Raw genomic sequence first — 18071 nt, forward strand, 5'->3', positions numbered from 1 at the left:
TGGGTTCTTGAATGGAGAAATGACATGATAACATCCGTGCTAAAATGGAAGATTAATTGGGCAGCAGTTAGTCTGATAGAGTGATACAGGAAGGACTTGAAGTAGCGATCTAGTTGTGGCTCTAACATTATTCGAAGAAACAGAGTGGTTAAAGGAATTGAAAGGAGGAAGACTGGTAGAACCATTATGGGTAGATCTTCTTGGACTTGGAAACTTGTCACATGTAAAAAGAACAAGGGAGAGAAAATAATCCAAGTTTGGTCCAAAGTTTTTGTGCTAGAGTGGCTTGGAAGTCAGAAAGAGGAAGCAATTTTGGAGGCAAAAATAAAGAATTTAAGCACATTGAATTTTAGATTTCAGCAACTCATTCCGGTAGACTTTGCCTAAGAATAGTGAAGCTTCTGCAGGAACTTTTGCAGGTCGGGTGTCTTGCCGATCACTGAAAACTTTACAGCTACAGATACTGTTTACTCTGTGATGGCACATTTCCTTCTGAGGAGTTGTCATCTGAGTTAACAAGCATTGACTGAGTGCCTGTCATGTCCTGCACACCATCTAGGGAGTAGATATACAACGATGAAAAAGACTTGGTCCTGTTCTCACAGTAGTCACCATCTAGGAGAATTGAAAACAACACGTCATGTTTTATTTGGATTGTATACAAGAGTCCCAGCTTCAGGTTCGGACATTATTCTTAGTGTGCCATAATAGAGGTGTTTGCGATAAGAGGAATGGGGTTATTGTTGTCAAAAGACTAAAAAAGGTGGAATCAGTGCATAGCTTCTTTTGTGAATGAGTTTCAAAGCCATATATGAATCCTAAAACTTCAGTTTGAATATGGGGAAATAGGAAACTCCGAATATAATCTAGTGAGGACAGAAAGTTAGCTAAGAAAAAATGAGAGGGAGAAGTCAAACACCATAATGTCCTATAGCACTAATTATTGTCAAAGTGGGAGAAGACTGTTAACTAGATCACTGAAGAGGGGCTGTATCAGTACCCTAGGATTAATATTATGACAAGTACTCTTTATTGAGCATTTACTCTATGCTAGGCACAAGTATCGGGTGCTTTATCTGTTTATTGAGTTCTTCTAAATGAAATGAAATATGAAGTAAAAAAAGATTTTTTGGATGCTTCCATTGACCTTTTTATACATACAATTGACTGTCAATGATTATTACCCTTAAGATTTAGTATTTCCTTTGGTATTTGATGCTTAATAATGACATTAAAAATATGCTGAAAAAAATTGCCTTCTCAATGTTAATAGAGGGATTCATTTTTAACACATTGTTTCCCATTTTTGGAAACTACAGTTACATCTTCACAAAGTATGCTTCTGCAATTACTGTTTTTAAGATTTCTGGATCAAATTTAACTATTCTTTCTTTTTATAATACTCTTTCTAATCAGTAGAGCTTTGGTAGGTTTTTGATACTTATTATAGTTTATTTATTCAAAGATTCTAATTAGCAAAAGAGATTGAGTTTTTAATGGTTAAAACAAAAGAAAAATAAGATGAAATAACTATCTAACGTATTGCTGGTAAAATATTGGAGTATTCCTTGTTTATTTGATCTCTATATTTGTGAAATTGATTTATATACGTTTCTGATATATAGCAGAATACAGAATCCCAATTACAATAGCTTGCCTCAATAATGGCTGCCCAGTTAATTTTCCTCAGTTGCTTTACTTGCTCTTAATACCACACATGATATATATGGGGAAGGGAGAAAATGGGGAAAATGTTACTAGTATGTCATTTATAATAGTATAATTATATACCAGATGCCGCATCTCCTTGCTGATCCTGGGCTGGGGCATTTTCAGAATGGAATAATGTTGATTTTTTTCCCCACTGTAGTATACAATTTTAAGCAGCACTTATTTGTATATTTCCGTTTGACCAAGGGGTCATACTTGAAAAAATTATTACATAAACAAATCAGAACATAATCAGATGTTTCTAAACCTAAATTATATTTAACTTTAAAGCAGAATTTTACTTGTATTTCATACTAGTATTTATTGTAACTGTTTTCCCTTCAAAGTAAGAAATAGGTTGTCCTTTTTTTTTTTTATTAAAGATTTTATTTTTTTCCTTTTTCTCCCCAAAACCCCCGGGTACATAGTTGTATATTCTTCATTGTGGGTCCTTCTAGTTGTGGCATGTGGGACACTGCCTCAGCATGGTTTGATGAGCAGTGCCATGTCCGCACCAAGGATTTTAACCAATGAAACACTGGGTCGCCTGCAGCAGAGCCTTCGAACTTAACCACTCGGCCACGGGGCCAGCCCCTAGGTTGTCCTTTTAAAGATAATTGTTATCGGGAGATATGGTTGAAACTATACTTACCAGTCGGCAATAACAAGAAGGCATTTTATTAAAATGCTTGTCTTACACCAGACTTGATATTAATGGTTATTATTGACTTGCCTTTGATTGATTATTAGAATATTAGATACTAGAATATTAATATTAATAATATTCTAATATTGATACTAGAATATTACAATTTTGTTTTTCTAATGGCTTCAATAAGTAACCACTAATTTGGGGATCTTAAAATTTTTTTTTGGTTATACTTGTTCACAGGTGGCAAACTCTGGTCATATATCAGTAAATTTCTAAACAGAAGTCTTGAAGAAAGCTTTGACATCGAGGAAGTGAAAAAATCTACACTTAGTAAAGTTCACCTGCAACAGCCGACTTCTGGTCCTCGGGACAGCAGCAGCTTTGAATCCAGAGGAAGTGATGGTGGAACCATGCTTAAAGTTCTGCCCTTGAAGACTAGTCTTACTCCAAGCTCTCAAGAGGATAGCTACCAAGATGATGATGGCCAAGATAGCTCTCCAAAATGGCCAGATTCTGGCTCAAGTTCAGAAGAAGAATGTACTACTAGTTATTTAACATTATGCAATGAATATGGGCAAGAAAAGATTGAACCAGGGTCATTGAGTGAGGAGCCTTTCATGAAGACTGAAGGGATTGGTGTTGATACCAAAGCTATTGAAAGCTTCCCGGCATGCCTTGCTCCTGACAGCGACAGCCCCAGCACACAGCTGATAGCTCACGAGCTAAAGTTCTTCCCTGGAGATGATGGCCTAGAAGCAGTTAGTTCTCCAGGAACATCAGATTCCCTCAGTAGATCTAAAAACAGCCCCATGGAATTCTTTAGAATAGACAGTAAGGATAGCACTAGTGAACTCCTAGGACTTGATTTTGGAGAAAAATTGTATAGTCGAAAGTCAGAGCCTTTGAAACCATTTTTCACTCTTCCAGATGGAGACAGCACTTCCAGGAGTTTTAGTATTAGTGAAAGCAAGGTAGAGTTGATAGCTCAGGACACCATTAGCAGGGGCTCAGATGATTCAGTCCCAGTTATTTCTTTTAAAGATGCTGCTTTCGATGATCTCAGTGGTACAGATGAAGGAAGGCCTGATCTTCTTGTAAATCTACCTGGTGAATTGGAGCCACCAAAAGATGGTGCAGCAATGGGACCTACTAAATTTGTACAGACTAATATAGGCATAATGGAAAGTAAACTATTGGAAGCCCCCGATGTTTTATGCCTCAGGCTTAGTACGGAACAGTGCCAAGCATATGAAGAAAAAGGCACAGAGGAATTGAGTGATCCCTCTAGGCCTAAATCCCATAGTTTAACAGAGAAACACTATGCACAGGGCGAGCTTGGGATGTTATTTGCAGCAGCTGTTGATCACTGTAGTTCAGGAGACAGGTCTTTGTTACACAGCTCAGATCCTAAGTTTCAAGGGCTTGGAGTGGTTGCATCGGCTGTAACTGCAAACAGCACAGAAGAAAGCTTATTCCATATTTCTAACCCACTCTCAGGTGCTAATGAGTATAATGCAAACACGGAGACTTTAAAAACTGAAGAAGTATTGCTGTTTACAGATCAAACTGATGATTTGGCTAAAGAGGAACCGACTTTATTCCAGAGAGACTATGAGACTAGGGGAGACAGTGGGTTAGCACTACAAGGAGACAAGGAAATACATCACATTTTTGAGGACCTTGATAAAAAATTAGCACTAAACTCCAGGTTTTACATCCCAGAGGGCTGCATTCAAAGATGGGCAGCTGAAATGGTGGTAGCCCTTGATGCTCTGCATAGAGAGGGAATTGTGTGCCGCGATTTGAACCCAAACAACATCTTATTGAATGATAGAGGTCAGGAACTTTTGCAAATGCATTTCTTTTTATTCGCTGTTGCTTCCAATTAACTGAGTAGGCGTTTTATCTTGTAATTAGTATCTTCATTTCCTGTCTAGAGCTTCATTATCAGTGCAGCAAATTCACCCCCAGTAATAGCTTCTAGTACTTAATGATGCCATTATTCTTAATGATACTGTTTTTAGCTACAAAAGGAGTAATTACAGTTCACTTCTGCAGAAAATGGAAGAGAAAAATGTTTTGATTTCTCCTGTCGTTTTGTTTTTAGGACACATTCAGCTAACGTATTTTAGCAGGTGGAGTGAGGTTGAAGATTCCTGTGACAGCGATGCCATAGAGAGAATGTACTGTGCCCCAGGTTAGAGCAATCTCCTAAAATGTTTCACTTAAAAAAGTAGTTCGGCAGCTCTCATTTCTTTATAGAAGTTGTATTTTTCACTAGTAGTTCACATATGTGTTGGATTTGATTGTCTCTTTAACTCTTCAAAAAAGAAAATTGGGAGTTAAAACCATTATGTAATCCATAGTTATATATGTGTATGTATATGTGTGTGTGCGTATTTGTTGTTGTTAAATGAGTAAATGTTGAGTTAAATGAGTCTATACTTTTCTTGGAACTGTCAATGAATTCTGTCTTTGAAATGTCTTAACTTCTTAGTGTTTAGAAGGACCTTTAAATACCCTGAACCTTTAAATGGAGAGAGCTGACTAAAAGGGTAAGATTCCTAAGGCTAAAAATGGATAAAATGCAGAATTAAAGAAAATACAGTGTTGTAACTTTACTGTTGAGCCAACGTGGCATTTTAGAGCAGATTTTAAAGAGTTCTTTCTATATTTGACCAGTTTTAGGAAGTATGTTCTTTTTGTTTTAAAATAGTCTATTTAGCCAAGTATTTGACACAGAGGTTTCTCTTACTCTATTTACTGTATAGTCTTTATTTTCTAAAAAGTAGAGATTTATTTCTGGGGGTGTTAGATCCTTTGTTGATAATTACAGGTCGCTGAGGCATCTGAATTGGATTTGAGTTAGTTTCTCTCTGTCTCAGTGCAGATGGGGCTGTATTTGAATTCGAAGTCCCTTCACCTTTTGCCTAGTGTTCAGCCTCTTTGGATGGCCAAAGTTGTTTCACTCGTCACCCCTCTGGCTTTCAAAGGAGGTTCAAGCTGATTATATTGACATGATCTGCTTAGTTGTTGATTAATACGGTATTTAATGCTTACTAGCTAACCACCATATTATTGATGCTAACATTGTTTCCCTGCATCTTGGGAAATGATTATAATTAGGATCAAAAGAAGTATATTGTTTTTAGTTACAACCTAAATTGTTAAGATTTCTGTATTGGGGAATAGCAACGTGTTTCAACCTACAAAGCAAATATCCTAAAACTATTTCCTGAAAACAATGATTTGGATTTTCTTCTTACTTATACTCTTTCTTTCTTCTTTCTTCCCCCAAATTAGAGCTGTTTGATTTCATTTCTTCCTAGGGGCAATAGAACATGCCTACATTTTTTGTTTGTCTCAAATTTAGATAATGTTCTGCTGTTTTTTTGAAACCTTATTAGTATGATTTAGTTAATGGGATAACAAAAAAAAATTTCATAGTGAAAATCACTTTATTATGTTATGTGGTTCTTTTTTATTTTTATTTTTTAACAGACCCTCCCTCTTTTCTAATTTGATAAAAAATAAATCTTAATGGGGCCAGCCCAGAGGTGTAGTGGTTAGGTTTGTGCGTTCCACTTTGGCAGCCCAGGAGTCTCAGGTTTGGATCTTGGGTGTGGACCTATGCACCGCTTGTCAGGCTATGCTGTGGCAGCGTCCCACATGCAAAATAGAGGAAGATTGGCACGGATGTTAGCTCAGGGCCGATCTTCCTCAGCAAAACGAAACAATAAAACCCCCCCCAAAACTCCCCACAAAACATTTTAGGTACCAGTGTACAAAAATATGTATGTTAATTATAATGAATTTGGAGGTTTTAGGATCAAAATTAAATGTGAGAGTTCTTTTAAATGAAACCTGTTAAATCCTGAAGTTAAGTGCAGTATAAACCTCACATCAAAACCAAATGTTTATGGGGCGTGTTAATGTTTATAACTGACTCCTTATTTACTATTCTTCTTGTCACTTGCCTACTGGAAACTCTGTAGGCTTGTCCTTTGGCATTCTAGCAGACTGTTTTTCTTTAGTTCAAAGTGCAGTCATATTTACTTTAACATCCGTAGCATATTGACCTCCTAAGAGTTTTAGTATATGTGGAACAAAACCATACTACGTTCATCAACAGATGCACAGTTTCAATTTTGTATACTGAAATACTGAGTTTAATCCAGACCAGTTTCCAAGTTCTAATTTTTAAGCCTTTTCCCAGAAATCACAATTCTCATAGCTTACCAGCAGGTGGCAGTCTACCATTAATGGATCTTTACTGTCATCTTCCAGGTTGTCCTTCACTAACATTTGGAAAAAGCTGCAGTCTGAAGAAGGGCTTTGTGTTAATTATTTGCATGAAACAATTGTACTTTCAAGCTTTGTGAGTTGCAAAAGTGTTCTAGTATTGTGGCATGCATTGGACAATGTGAGAAGTCTCTTCATTCCTTCGGCCTATTAATTTGTTTTATCAACAGGATAAAACAAAACCAGTAATGGCCTTAACTGAAAAGTAATGCTAGTGTTCTGATTTAGATGAGCTTAAACCTGGAGAGTTGCAGAACTCAGTTGTCTGTGTACTCCGGCCCCTTGTTTACAATGCAAGAGGAATTGGAGCAAACATTTGTAAATTACTGTTTGTCTTGAAACTGAATAGCAGTGATACTGATGAAAACTACAAGTAGGCTTTTCTCCTCTTCTCAAAGGAGTGGGAGCAATGATAATAAGCTAATATTTCAACGCTTAAAAGTAACAACTCAATGAATACCTGGGGACATAGAGTACTTAGTCATCTTTTGATCCATCCTTAGAAACGCTATGTGTTGAAGTAATTCTCCCCCTACATCCCCCCTGCCCTCCCATTTCCCAACTCTAACCTTAGTGTTATTGTCCAAGTAACTCTAAAGCATGTTAAGCAGCTGATGTTTGGTTAGAAAGTAAGTTGTCACAAGATTATGATGAGAACGATTCACTTCTGTTTAAACAGCATGCAACCTCTACCCCTACCACTCCTCCCTCCTGGGAATCCTTATCACATATTTGTCCTAAAAACATTATCCACCTGCCCTGTACTTTATAATATCAGCAATGTATCTTTTTATCTTGTGGGTGATGTGCCTTTATATTTTGAGAAAAATTTCCAGTAACAGATTCGATTTACATGGACAGAAATTTGAGCAAATGCCAGACTAGCAGGGGGGCCATTATTCTACTCTATAAATAAGTTTAAAAAAGAAAAAACACACACACAGAAACCTGTGAATCAACATGTTTTGGTCTAATTGAGGGGAAAAGCAAGATAGATAAATTTTGAAATGCAAATGATCACCTTCTGTTATTTAAGTTTAGTTTCTGCCAAATTTGTGATCTTAGATTTTAAAAAGTGACAGTCATTTCAACAATGTACACTACCAAGGACGTCCAATATTCACAAGTTTCTACAACAAAACGAAGAACTTTTTTTAAAAAGTTGCCACGTTTTTTATATTAAAGAAAACAAATCCAACAACAAAAAGACAAAAACGATGGAGCTTTCTCTGTCTACATCTGTGAAAAAGCCAGTAAATAAATGGCTGCAGCTGCAGGCCCATCAAGAGGGTCTTGAGAATACGAATTCACTGATCAAACCCAGCCCTGTTTTCAAAGTAGAAGCCATTCCTTTTAGGTTCACTTTGTATCCTTAGATTATCTAGGATGATTCTCTAGAAAGGTTTTATTTTAAATAAACATCATTTGTGGTAAATGGGTACCTTTCATACCAGAAAAACACCGGATGGAGTTCAGGAAGAGAAAAGGCACAGAAATAGTTCCCAAAGTAGGAATAGATTGTGTGGCATGACGTTATAAATATAACACTGTCTAGTTTCCATTTTAGGAGACTTTCAGATGCTTTATTAATTTAGATAGGTTCTCCTATTTTTTGTTGTGAGAGATTATAGAATGAGAACTGGAGTAATTGGTTACTCTTCTCTGGAGGACTTCCTTGTAGTTACTCTGATTTTATTTCTAATTGTGCACGCACATGTGCACACACACACACAGGATTTTATGTGCTTTGTCATTGGAGCCATTAATTTATCAGAATTTAGAATAAATTTTTGTTACAGCATTTTAAGTATAAAGAAAAAATAAAATGTCAAGAAAGTATTTTTTCTTTTACCAGTATTTTTTTCTTAGCAGTCTTGACTCTCATCATAAAAAAGCAGCTAGAAAAATAGAACCTATAATATTAAGCAAGTAAAATACAAAAGTCTGTATTTGAAAGTTTAATATGCAATCTAAGACAAGTGAGTAAAATTGTTTATATGTTAGTTATTATGCTAATATAATAATCACTTAAGTTTCCCATTCTAGTCTTAACAAGTTGATGTGGTACCTATCAGTGTGTGTCCTTCACCTTTATTTTCCACCCCATTATAAGCCTTTATAAATGCTTGAAATTTACATTGATATTTCTCATTGAATACTTTTCATACTTGAGTATGTATAGGTGAATATGTGTGTAAATTGAAGAAGTCCAAAATGCTTTTCACTGCAGTCCAATCTCCACGCTCCCAGATGTCAAATGACAGCTTTGCTTCCTCTCTTAGGCGATTTCACACTTGGAAACAGCTCACAGCTGACGGTGGAAAGTGAAACATAGAAAAATCATGCTGAAAACTATCTGCAAAATTCAGTTTTAGAGCATGACATTTATTTACTACCACTCTTTGCTCTTCTGGCCTGACTGTATCAAATAGTCCATGAATATATTTTTTGGGGGGTCGTCTCCCCTGCTCTTCTCCATAAACATGTTTTACTTGCGATTTGTTGCTTTTTAAGCATGGTGCTCTGTGTGATAGTTAGGTATTTGATAATTAAATCTAAGATTCAGACCAGGGATGGTTTAAAAATATCATGAGGCCATCATAAGTTTAAGTTTTAGAATATTAGGGTGGAATTGAGAATTACGGAACCTCGATATTTATCCCACATCAGCCATGAACTCATTGCATGACCTTTGGCAAGTTATTTAAGACTTTGTAGGCCTTGATTTACCATTAGTAGAATAGATTTGTTGAGTATAAAAAAGATCACAGATGTCAAATCATCTAATAACCTTCTTAAACAAAATTTAGTCTAAATTCAAGTCCATCTTATTAAGGCAAGAATTTTTTCCTCCAAGGATAAATATTGGTTTCTGGTCTAACATTAGTAGGGTTAAAAGAATTCTTTTACTTGAAGGACTTCTTAAGTATGTATTTTTACTCATTTATAGTGTTTTTACATAAAGTGTATAATGTAGAAATGAGGAATTTATAGAAAATATTTTCATTTAGAGGAAAAAAGCCAAGACAACTGTGAGTAGGGTGAAATTTGAATGCCGAGATTCTCAAAAAACAATATTGTTTAAAGAAGAAAGAATCATTTAGATCTGAGAATTTTTAGGTCCTGGGTAACTTTGCTAAGCATGAGGAATCTAATCTTAGGAATGCAAAGTTGATGAAGAAAGCAAATGAATATAGGTGTATATTTTGAAATAGTAATGATATAAAGAGGAAACATGGCTCTTCCTGGTGTAGTGTCCCCCACCCCCCCCCCCCCCCAAAGAGAAGGAAGAGAAAGGCAAGAGGGAGCTGTAGAGATAATTTTAAAAGAGTAAAATATTTGTGGTTAATATTTAAACATTATGTTTCAAACAGTAACTCTTTTGTTTGATTTACCTTTAAGCAAAACTTCAACAGTAGCTCCCTTGTACATAATAAACATTTTAATGTTTTCCTTGAATGAATAGCAAGTACTTTTAATCTTTTGCCTTTAGTGCCTGTTGTCAGAAAAACTAAATCTATATCTTCTTTGAGAGAACCAGTAAGTTTTCAGGTTTGCCATAGAATAGAGAAATTTTACACTGAGGAGAATTCCCTGATGCATTTCACTCCTATATAGTAATGAAGCTTGTGCCGTGAGTATAGAGCCGTGTTAGGATAAGGAGAAAGAGCTTCAAGTCGACTTAAGTCTTACCTTGTCCAGGCAAGGCCTTGTGATGGAAGGAAGGTTAAAGGGTTGCTTTATACAGGTCTCAGGGTCTGGAATCTTGGGATTCGTCCCTAAAAGATACATCCTGGAGCCCTCACAACCTCCCTAATGATGGGCCGGTCACCTTCACCTTTGCGTTAAGGTCACTCCATGTTGAAATAGGCTCCTTCTGAAATCGTACTTCTCATCCAGCCAGAATGTGATTTGTCTCTAGTGGTGGGAATGAGACAGAGTAAGAATAAAGTGTTCAGTCCCTGTTATTTGGCACCTTAGTGAATAACACATTAGCCCTTCTCAAGAGAAGAAATTCTTCAGCTGTTAGAACTAGAGAATTTATAAGGGTGAAAGAATTGTTACAGTATTTTATCTCTTCTGTATGAAAACATTCTCTCTGTGCATTTCATAATACTACCTGATACTGGAGAGTGGGGGTTTTACCTCAAACTTCAGGTTATTAAAAGGAAGTTAATTTTAACCTGTTTACTCCAAACCTTTTTCTTTATGATGTTGGACAAATTTATTTTTTAGAAGAGGAACAAGAGACTGGATACTTGTAGTTTTAAGTAATGGCTGCATTGTAATGCTTCTTAATTTTCGGGTCTAGATTGATATTTGGCAATTATTCAGTTAATTGGCCTCACCACCATATCGTAAAGAAGAAAGTGAACTATCTTTTACTTCTGATATTCAACAAAGAAGATGTAATGCTGAGTTAAACATCATGTACCAGAACTATTGCCCAGCTACTCTGACCAAATCATCAGTTTCTATTCCGTGTAAAATCTTGTCAGTTTGAATCTCCATGAAGTAACCAGGGCTTACTCCTTCTAAGCCATTATTCACAAATACTTTCTTCAAACAAATGATTAAAAATGCTAAGGTTTTAAAAAATTGATGATAAAGCAAATAGAATTCCTGATGTTCCTTTAATAGCAATGCCTGTAGCTCTGCCTGCCGAACACAGCAACAGAGCAGCGGAGAGAGACAGAGAACTGTGTCTGTCGTTTTCACAATTTTCAGTTAGCCTTTTTCTCATCAATCAACTTTAATGGCTTTGGTTGGGTAACACTGTGACACCCGATGGCTATTCAGAATGGAGTTGTTGTGATATGATCAATGGAAAATGGAGCATGCTGTTGGTTTTTTTCCTACGAGAAATGCAGGGAGAGAGAGTAAGCAAGATTGTATAGAGCTCAGAATTATAATTATAGTCAGTCAACCAGAAGTCATATGGTAGTTACTCATTTCTTATTTTATCTCACAAGAAAACGGTATAGTAATGATAACTATAAACTCCCTTGAACAAGTAATTCTTGGCTCTGGAATGCTGAATAAGTTAAATGAAGGAGTTTTGACCCAAGTTGTGCAGATAATTGCAGGAAAGCTCAGAACATGGTTGCCAGGTCACCACGACAACAAGAAATTCAGAGCTGGGTAGTGGGAGAAAAGCAGAATTAGGTATTTTGCAAGCCTAGCTTGAATTAGCTGAGCGTGGTGTGTACTTACATCCAAGTCCCAACGATACAAAAGGCCCAGGGTTTCAGATAACTAAATTACCTGAAAACCAACTGAATTAATGTGGTGGCAGGAAGCAAGGCTAGAGCCTGGGATGAGCCAAGAAAGCAAGGGTGTGAAAGGTGGAGCAGGGCAGTATCTCTCCCATCTCCTGTGCACTGTGGAGAATAGCAGAGACCCCACTGCTGAGGACTCCTCTCTCTGGAACGTGCTGGCCTCTGTCATTGGTCTTCTCTAGATAATCCTCTAACGAATTAGAGTGATGTGATATTGGTGACTTTTAAACGGTTCACGTGCCCTACTCGATGAATATGACATTTGAATAATCAATTGCGTACAATATTGGAGGACTTTACGGAACGTGGAACAGATAATTGGGCAGCCAATATTTTCTGAAATAGTATAAAATAAGAGAAAAGGAGCAAAAGGCCCATTTGAAAGGATGGCCTAGGAAATGCAAATTCCAGGCTCTAATTAGTCTGTCACTCTGAGAATTAAGATCTTCTGCCTCAGAGACGTGAGACCTTAGGCAAGTAAGTTTCTTCTGTCCAAATTACCTCATTTCAAATACACGATCTCTAAGCAGTTGTGTACCTTCAGACTTTTAAACTTCGATAATTTATAGGTATTAGAGGAACAATCCAAACCTGAAATTAAAGTGAGGTTTTATTCTCAGAGTTGCTATGGCTTTTAGTTTTGCATTCAGTTGTAACATTTTATCTTGTTGTTTGTGGAAACTTTAAAAACTGTGTCTCTATATCAAAATAATACCCTTGGGAAAACTAGGTAGTATATTTGTCCTACAATGCACTTCAATGAATTTGTTTTTGATGACACTTAAAAAAATTTCTAACTGATACTAGTTATCCCACCAGACCAGCAGCTGCTGAACATTATAGCCAGCTTACACATTTGTAATACATTTCATGTAACGGTGTGCCTGAATTCCTTACACTAGGCAGAGGCAGGGGAAACCTTGAGTTATTCCTCACTCCTGTCTTCTTCCTGCTCCCAGGCCTTTTCAGCGTTTTTTCCTCGTCACATGCCCTCTGTGCCAGAGCAAACTCCAGCGGTCGTTGGGTTCTCCAGAGGAGAGCACTAGACCTTGGCTACTCCACCACTCCTCTTTAAGCCACTAGCATCTCTTGCCTAGACTACTGCAGTCATCAACTGACTGACCTCCATTCTCACCCTGCTCTAATCTGTGCTTCATCCAGCCGCCAAAGTATGCTTGTTGACAACTTTCTAGCCTACCACATGTAAAAGCGTAAAAGGACTTGAGGTAGATCTCTCTACTTAATGGGGCTTAAAGAAAATGAATGTGATGAGGTCTTTGTAGGTATTTTGAATACCTTGAATAACAGTGCTACAAAACACAAAATGGTTTTATTTATTCAACAAACATTTATTAAATGCCTTCTCTGTCACAATCACTGTGCCTAGAAGCTAGAAATAAAAGACATAATTGGTATAATATTGATAGTTACTTTTGAAGATTTATATGAAAAAACAGACTACCCAAATAGAAGACATATGCAATTGGTTAACTAGGACGTTAATAGACCTTTATAAGTAAATAGTTGTATTTATAGAACTGTAATTTACCAAGCTAGCAAAAGGTATGCTTAGCTGTCCCTCTTCTCACGGTTTGGTTCCCTATATTGTTGGATACAAAAAAAAAATGCTTTCTTCCATGTTTCTTTCTCTTTGCTCTTTAGTTATCAGCTGTAGTGGAAGACTAATGCTCAGCCCCTGCGTAGAAAATCTTTATACACAGCAAGAGCTGGTGAGAGAAATCGACTAGAATTTTGTAATTCTAGTCCCTTTCAATTAGCAACAGATGCTGCAGGGAAAGATTGTCTGTGTAGGAACACAGCACTAATGTCTCTGTGCTCTAGCTGACACGGAATGCTCATTGCAGAAGAAAGATGTTCTTTTCCTTGGTCCAAGTATGTCACTAGTGATAGATCAGATTTTTTTTTTTGTTTTTTACTTTTCTCTACTATCTAAGGCCGTTAATGAAGGCTCACTCCCTTGGAAGAACGTTCACAAATTCTTGACTATTTGTAATAGCATTTTAAATTTTATTAGACCCTTACAGAATTAATGGAGAGTTTAGTGCTTAATTTTAAGGTTTATAAGAACATGGCTTAATTTTTATTTTGTTTTATTCACAGAGGTCTCTCTTTTATTCCAAAAGTCTAATGTATTTACCTTACTTATGTTTCTTTTCTAAAAGAGAGAGTTGGAATCCATAAGGTCAGATATTTAAATTTTTAAAAATTATTTTGGAAAAAAATCCTGTGGCATTAGAAAATTACATTTATCCTCCCCTTTCCCCAAAGTCTATTCACTACTGATTATCATTTTGATATATTGTATAGGTCTGTGCCTTTAAAATTTTCCGTCATTCTTATATTTAGATAAAGTGCTGTATCATTTCTGTGACAAATTCTCCCAGCATCTAAAGGTTGGTTTAATTTGACTATTACATAAACCCTTTATTTGTAACAGTTGTTACTCTTCCTTGAGTTTTAAATGACCTCTTAATAACAGTTCCACAGTTACTATAATTTTGAGAGTGAAAAGAAATGAGGCTTCTAAGATTCTATTTATTAAAAAAGTATAGTTGAGGAAAACAGTTTTGGAGAAATATTTAAATACTTGTTCTGAATTGAAATAGAATTTCTCTATATGTGAAATTCTCTTATAAGAAAGTTCTGCACTTACTGTATTTCCTACTATATCCTGGAAGGAAGATGGTAACAACAGAACATACAGCCCGAAGGAGGTTATGGGATTGTCTCTGGAGATTTTGGAGCGGGGATGGACAACTCCATTGTTAGTATTCGTAGAGGTCAGGGGAAGGCTGAGATGACCTGTGTGGGTCTCCCTTAGTGGAAAACCTGGGAACAGAATCAAGTGTCATCAACAGTCTGAAGTTGTGCCTTAACAAATCCATCAGCAAACTAAATGTAGACTATCAGACTCCCTTGTTTATCAAGCTTCATAGCAGTAATGTCTCTTACAGAAAAGTAAATTCCGAATTTGGGATGTTGAAGGCACCAGAATTGCTTAAGATGCAAGATGATTCATTTTTAGAAAGCTTGGCCTTCATTTAAAGCTTGAGTTTGAGACACATTTTCTAGCTTTTTCCATTTTCTATGCAGTTTCCAGCATTGTTTTAGCGTTATCTGTGGTTATTTTAGAGTCACGTCTTTGATAAATCCGTGTAGTTTAAACTGTATAGTCCTAAAAGTCAGGGCCTGTGCCCGTGGATAAGCCTATGCCATGATTTCAGTAGTGCTGGGATCGCATGGTCTCTCCAGTGTCTTTCAGACGTCCTCCTTCTCATGTCTGAAAGTGTACATTTTGCTTCTTTCCCATCATTTCTTGTACATAGATACACACATTTTATGTTTTCCTGGCTTTCTGCTTTTTTGCTCCTCTCGTTATCAGAAGTGATGCTTATTATAGTCATGGTTTTGGGGTCAGGTTAACTTTATTATTTTTGGCTATAAGAAGGAGACTTAGTAAACTCTGATTATCGTAAGGACTATAAAACTCTTGTTCTATGTTTTAGCAAGCCCTTTGACAATATTGGTTACCAAGGCAGCATTGTTTTTCTGAAAAATATCCTGGCTTGTTGAAAAGTGTTCTATGAGGTGTTGAACATGAGTAAAACAAAGGTAGGCAAAGCACATTTTATGTTGTGATATCTTTATTGTTTTATTTAAACTTGTTTATTCACTTGTGAAATCTGAGAGTTTGAATCATTAGTATGAATCAATAAGATTCTACATTGTGTTAGAATATGAGAATTGATGCTGCTAAAATGAGAGTTCTAGAATTTTACTAAACTATTCTCAGATGTTTGATGTCCTTAAAAGATTTTGGATGAGTTGAAATCTAATCTGGATCTGATTCTGTGTCTTCCTTATGTTAAAAGATGACAACGGTTAGGTTCAGCGATGCGGATTCATTTCGCTTGCCACCAGGTCTCTAAGGGAAAGGGAACAGTGGCTGTGTAGAGAAGGGAGAAAAGGGAAGATTGAGGAATGCCAGCTCATTTTAGCATAATCCCACTCTTTGGGCATCTTAAGTTAATGGAGGGAGGAGAAGTTATGAGAAAGACTCATGAGTGCTTTTGAAAACACTTTCAGGATCATAAAATTACAGGTAAAAGAATATCAGAGGCCTGGCTGTCCTCATTTTCAGAGAAGCTAAGTGCCATACCCAGCCAGGCTCAAACGGGAGCATAACTAGAGCCTTGCCAATACATTTCTTTCACTCAAAGACAAAAATCCAGGATTCTTTGATATCACCATCTCTTTTTGAGTTTTTTTGGGAATCATCCGAGAATGCGTTTGATTTCTTGGGGAATAGTTTGGTTTTGCCCCTGATCATTTTGCTGAATGCCTCTAGTACTGCTGCACTTGCAGAGGATAAGCATAGGATTTACCACCCTGGAAACTGCAAACGTAGAATGTCGTGGTGGGGGAAGGGGTGGGCACGGAAACTTGACACGTTGGGTTTTATAGGAAAACACCTTGAAAATCGACAAAGCAGTGGTGCGATTTATCCTTTAAAATGATTTTTTTCTGCTCTTTTTTTTTTTTTAGAGATTTTAAAAATTCAAGGTAGGAGTTTAAAGGGACTTCTCAGCTTCATTGTGTTATACTTTTTAAATAGCCTCACAAATCTATTTGGTGTTTCTTTATATTCTCTGTTTCTGACAATAGACACACATCCCTGACTCTTCACCTGGTGTTTGTTGTAGTTATCATGTAGCTCTATATAGAAATCAGTGCTCTTGGTTTATGCTTACATTTTTGGTATAGATTTTGCAGGGAAAGCAGTTGTAGAGCTGTAGTTTTGACAGCCACACAACCTCAGGCTTCTTTTTGGCAATGTAATTTCAGGGTATATCTTTACATTTTTAATCTAAGAATTATTGGTCCTTAAGGGATGTTAAAAAGACAACCAAAATCCTTTATTCTGATTATTAAAAGAAGAAGAAAATTCTGTTTTAAAACCCTAAAGAAGAAATTTCACAAGTACCTGCTTCCACTTGTTGTAATATTTAAATTTCCTAGCTGTTAGAGGTTCTTTTTGGTATCTTACCTAAATAGAGAACTCTTTGGTGTAGTTTAGAGTCATCTATGAAAATCAAGACCAGTTGGATAAGATGTCAATTTCACATTAATTAATGAACCCATGCTTAATACAAAGTCATTTTGACGCGTTTCAAGCCACACTGTTAAGGAGAAGGACTTAAAACTTGTTCACTGTCTTTTTTCTAGATTTCCATGAAAAAAATTACCTTTTCAAAGTTGTTATCCTTTTTTACTAGCCCAGTCAGATTGCAGATGGCTTTCAGCCTCGTCGCCTTCAGACTTTCGGAAGCAGTTTTTCTTAGATTGGGATCAGCCATCTCTTTATGCTTGAGTGCCATTAGAAAGCTTAACTAATGCCATCCAAGAGGAGGGAAGAAAGAGAAAATGAGGGGAGAGGAAAAGCAACAGGCTGTCATTGGGAGAAAGTAGAGGGGAAGATAAGGAAAGATGGAAAAAGAAATGGGGAGTGAAAGAAGTAGACTAAGGTTGACAGTGTCGAGTGTCACCAGCAGTTATGTCGGGCGCACTTGCCGCATCCTGGACTGGGTAGCGAGCTGACTGAAGAATGGGAAGTGAATTGGCTTTAGGACCTGCATGTGTCTCTTGCTACTGTCTGTGTTGCCTCACGTTCAGATTGGGGCCCATCGGGTGCTGTAGCAGTCCACGTTTGAGGCAGTATGTCGGTCCTTATCTCCCTGTTAAGGACTCTGGCAGAAAATTGCGAGGGATTTCAAAGCCGCATAAAACCAGTGAACCTAGTTGTTAGTCTCCTTAGTTGGGCAAGTTCACGGAAACCAAGAAAGGAATACCCCTTGTCTGTCTCATGAAGTGCCTCTCAAACTGTTCTGCCCAAGTGCTTCTGACTGTAGAGGTGATATGAAATGGGTACCCCAGGGGCTAGTGAAAGATGATCCTCAGTTTCTTTGAAGTCTTTTTATCTTACAAGTCTTATGCAAGTTTTACTTTCTGTTTCATAATAGATCTATGTTTCTTGTAATAGTAAAACAATATCCCACCGCCTCCTACACATATAGAAATCTTTGATGCTCAGAAGATGCACTATGCTT

At 36.8% G+C, this 18071-nt stretch overlaps 1 protein-coding gene across 9 annotated transcripts in view; it reads left to right on the top strand.

Moving 5' to 3' along the window:
• RPS6KC1 (ribosomal protein S6 kinase C1) overlaps positions 1-18071 on the top strand; it is a 168799-nt gene that overhangs the window by 135052 nt on the left and 15676 nt on the right. For all 9 annotated transcript variants that reach the window (XM_014834845.3, XM_044757644.2, XM_070496935.1 and 6 more), the window contains 2 exons: positions 2603-4198; positions 4470-4559. In XM_014834845.3, coding sequence (XP_014690331.1) covers positions 2603-4198; positions 4470-4559 — 1686 coding nt within the window. The remainder of the gene's footprint in view (positions 1-2602; positions 4199-4469; positions 4560-18071) is intronic.

Source organism: Equus asinus, chromosome 25 (assembly GCF_041296235.1).
Source record: "Equus asinus isolate D_3611 breed Donkey chromosome 25, EquAss-T2T_v2, whole genome shotgun sequence".
NCBI classification, from domain to species: Eukaryota; Metazoa; Chordata; class Mammalia; order Perissodactyla; family Equidae; genus Equus; species Equus asinus.